Genomic DNA, 3,742 nt, shown 5'->3' with positions numbered 1-3,742 from the left:
ATAGAACTAGTTGAACTAGTTTATTTTTAGTAAGAACTAGTTCAATTAATAGAACTAGTTTATTTTTAGTAAGAAAATTAATAGAACTAGTTGAACTAGTTTATTTTTAGTAAAAACTAGTTTATTTTTATTTATAGTAAGTGCTAAATTGAACTGGTTGAATTAATACAACTATTTTATTTTTAGTACGAAAATTAATAGAACTAGTTTACATTTTTAGTTAAAGCAATTATTCCATGTCAATATGAATCCTATAAGATATTTTGAAATGTTTTTGTTCATATTTTCAACCATTGAAATGCAATGACCATCAAGTTTGAAAGCAAATAGGATATGTGCTTGCCCAAGTGGCCATGTTTGCAGGTAACACCTCTGAGTGGCGTATGTTTTGCCGGAGTGTTGATTAATTTCCGTTCCCGCAAATTTCAGGCGTTCGATATGTCCTTTTTTAGCAAAGGTCATGCCGAATTTTTCCGTGAATTTTGGCATGACTTGTGCTAGAATATGTAGGAAATATCGAGTGGCCTTGATTTTCTAGAAAGATAATTAAACGACATTTCGGGTTGACTTTAAGTCTATCGAGGCTCCATACATGACAATAAAAAAATGAGTGAGGGACAAAGTCTGCACCATATATGAGAGAGGAAGAAACCCGACTGTTGTCGTGGGGGTCGTTTCTCTTTCTTCTCCTTGTGACGACCATCACCGACCTTTGTTAGGCACTAGGGGAAGGAGGAGTAACGACCATCACCGACGGTCGAAAAATCACTGAGGGAGTGTGTCCACCATATATGAGAGAAGAAGAATGCTGACTGTTGTCCTGGGGTCGCTTCTCCTTCGTTCCCGTGTGCTAGACATTTTGGTTTAATGCACTCGAGGATGAAGGGAGGAGCGATCATCACCAACGGTCAAATATATACACCACGTGAGCTGAGAGTTTAAAAAAAAAGACTCGACGGACCGATAGTCATCCATGCTAAATATATATATACATCTGGGCTATTCTGTTACGCGTAACAGAATATTATTCTGTTATCTTTTTGAACCGATGAATTCGAGCGGTTGTATTGATGATGTCATTTCGTCGAACTGGTCGTTTTTTATTAAAAGTGCAAATAAAAGGGCTCTCCCCGTTCCGCCGGCCACTCCAGCCGTCGACGGAGCTGCTTGCGCCGATCCCTCCACCCGCCCGCCTTCTTCCCGGCAACCCAGGCCCCACCCTAGGCGCGGCGATGGGCGCCGGGGCGCGGGCGACGGCGGCGGCGCTCGCGAGGGCGGACGCCGGCGGCGACATCGTCCACCAGGACGTCGACGCGCCCAAGATTCTCGGCTACTCGAACGACTTCATGCTCGTACGCCCCCTCCACTCCCCCTCCTCCTCCTCCTTCTCCTCCTCCTCCCCGCCTTTCCCGAGCGAGTGGAGCGGCCGGCCCGGTTCCTGCTTTCGAGCCCATGGCCGGGTGGCCGGCGGAGCTCTATTCTGGCCGGGCGCGCGACCCCGGAGCCTCCCGATTCTGAACCCGTGGCCGGGTGTCCGGCGGAGCTCCGTTCTGGCCGGGCGCGCGACCCCGGAGCCTCCCGATTTTGAGCCCGTGGCCGGGTGGCCGGCGGAGCTCCGTTCTGGCCGTTCCTCACCCCAACGCTGCAGTCCACCCGACGCCACCGACCGTTCATCAGCTTAAAAGCCCAAATTTGACACCCGGCCCCTGTAGGTATTCTCCGTCTCTCCAGCCGCCAGACACGAAGAAGAAGTCCGCGACTCTGGCGGCGGTTGCCCACGGCCAATGAGAAGGAAGCCGCGGCAGTTCCAGGGACAAGAAGACGACAGCAGCCCCCCGACGGCCTCCTGCAAGCACAGCGAGGTTCATGCCGTCGTCTGCTGCAGTTCTCTATTTTGTGTTTTTTCTGAAGATAAATGGAAGTGCAAATGCAGTCCGCTAGTGATTTGCTCTTGAGGTTCATTTTACTTATGTTTGCAGGAAAAAAGGGTGGTGTGGTTCGGTTGGATGCCCCGTTACTAAAATATCTTGTTGAAAAACTGCAGTTTTCTGTAAAGATATATGTTTGAGTGTACGCCCCTTTGCTCTCACCTCTGCTGTTCATAGTTCTGTGATATTCTCTGAGTACTTGTCAATGTATGTCTAGGTGCAAGTGGGCTGATGTGCTACCCATTTCCTTTAACAATGAGATTTCACTAGAAGTTCATTCACTTTACGCAAATATCACTTAACTAGATGGGTTGGTGCGTCGCTCAACAGCCCATACTTGCATCCATAATTAGATATAAAATATACTGAAGAGAAGTACATATATAGCCATGATTGTGTGATAAATTGTTTGTCAGGATATAGCTGAACTTGATTAATCCTATATTGTAGACAGAGTGTCCGAATTTACCAAGGTGTTAGCTTTCTTATTCAGGAAGAAGTTGTCAAGAAGACAAAATCAGTTGGGAAGCTCAAACAAGAAGCTGAGAATAGCCTATAATAGAGTGAAAGATTTAACAACGAGAAGGCTGAGTTTGAGCAAGCTTCCTTCACAAAAGGTACAGTTCCTTGTCTCGACCTCTTTCTTGTGTGCATGTCGCTAGCTAGCGATGTTTTGGTTATGCAATTTTGTGTGAAGTTCACCCTCGGCATGGACAGCATGTCATGGACCCTCTGATCCTGGCCTCCACTCCGTCGAGGCACATATGAGGGTTACCATGATTCTGGTAGTGCTTGTTCTACCATCAGGTGGAGGGCTATGAGGATGTTGTGGCAATAAGACTATGACGCCATATAGGTTCAATCAGTACATGAAGCAGATGCCGCGTACTATATTGCTTATCTGTGCAGGGCTAAGAGGAAGTTGATGCATGGCAGGGGACGGAGGTGCGGCGAGATCCTGGAGAGGCCGCGCCGATGCATCTTCTAAAGGGTGACTCGAAACCAGCAGAGGGACAGGGATCATGTGAAAACGCTGATTCAGTGAAAATCTGGAAACTCAACTCTTGGGCCATCGGATCAATAAGGAGCGCACAGATGAGAGGGTGGGCTTGCTAATCACTTGGTCGTACTTTTACACGGGGCTGACTGTACTTTTATGAGGGGGCACAATTGCAAGGACATGATCGTAAAATCATAGGGGGGCTGATTGTATTTTTATAAGGGGGATATTATTCTTTTTAGCAGTTCATCAGGCCATCGTGTTACTATTGTTGAACTGATGAATTCGAGCGGTTTGTACTGATGCTGTCATTTCGTTGAACTGATCGTTTTTATTAAAAGAGTAAATAGGAGCTCCCTCCCGCTCTCTTCCCTTTTCGTTGGCCACTCCAGCGTTGACCGAGCTGCTCGCGGCCGATCCCTCCACCTGCCCGCCTCCCTCCTGGCAACCTAGGCCCCACCGTAGGCGCGATGATGGGCGCCGGGGCGCGATCGACGACAGCGGCGCTCGCGGTGGCACTCGTACTGATCTCTTTGTGTGTTTGTACAGAGGAGGTACTTTTCATAGAGTAATTTTGAATGGTTCCGAAAAAAGTACTTGAACTGATGTCCGTATAGTTTTGTACTGAGCGTGTTTTTGTAGACTAGACTTTACTCTCTTTTTTTGGTACGGCTTTTCCTCGTAACTTTTCAATGGTTTACGGTTTTCATAGTCCTCGAACTTGCATGGATTTATATCATTGAACTGAATGATATTTTACGAAAAGAAAATATTTTATGTGTTTCCTTTTTTAAATTTTTTTGCAATGATGTTT

General features: G+C 46.8%; 1 protein-coding gene across 12 annotated transcripts; it reads left to right on the top strand.

Annotated features, from left to right (window-relative positions):
• The first annotated feature begins 1,101 nt into the window (after positions 1–1,101).
• Positions 1,102–3,286, top strand: LOC123097725 (uncharacterized). 12 transcript variants are annotated; one of them, XR_006447429.1, is made up of 6 exons: positions 1,102–1,352; positions 1,713–1,862; positions 1,980–2,070; positions 2,422–2,545; positions 2,646–2,784; positions 2,865–3,286. XR_006447429.1 is itself a non-coding variant. In XM_044519543.1 (4 exons), exons 1-3 carry the CDS (start codon positions 1,233–1,235, stop codon positions 2,019–2,021), a joined length of 312 nt encoding a protein of 103 aa, XP_044375478.1. In that variant the 5' UTR covers positions 1,102–1,232; the 3' UTR covers positions 2,022–2,070; positions 2,422–3,286. The 12 variants fall into 12 exon arrangements, 5 of the variants coding, with proteins under 5 accessions (XP_044375478.1, XP_044375479.1, XP_044375477.1 ...); XR_006447426.1 differs by lacking the exon at positions 2,646–2,784; XR_006447427.1 differs by having other exon boundaries at positions 2,422–2,784.
• Positions 3,287–3,742: the final 456 nt, after the last annotated feature.

The sequence above is a fragment of the Triticum aestivum genome, chromosome 4D, assembly GCF_018294505.1.
Source record: "Triticum aestivum cultivar Chinese Spring chromosome 4D, IWGSC CS RefSeq v2.1, whole genome shotgun sequence".
NCBI classification, from domain to species: Eukaryota; Viridiplantae; Streptophyta; class Magnoliopsida; order Poales; family Poaceae; genus Triticum; species Triticum aestivum.
The sequence above is the reverse complement of the archived record's forward strand: the minus strand, read 5'-3'. Positions and strand labels throughout refer to the sequence as shown.

Coding starts and splice junctions, on each gene's coding strand:
- LOC123097725 (XM_044519541.1), top strand. CDS start 1,233: ATGGGCGCCGGGGCGCGGGCGACGGCGGCGGCGCTCGCGAGGGCGGAC. Junction 1,353..1,712: donor ACTCGAACGACTTCATGCTC/GTACGCCCCCTC, acceptor CGGCCCCTGTAG/GTATTCTCCGTCTCTCCAGC.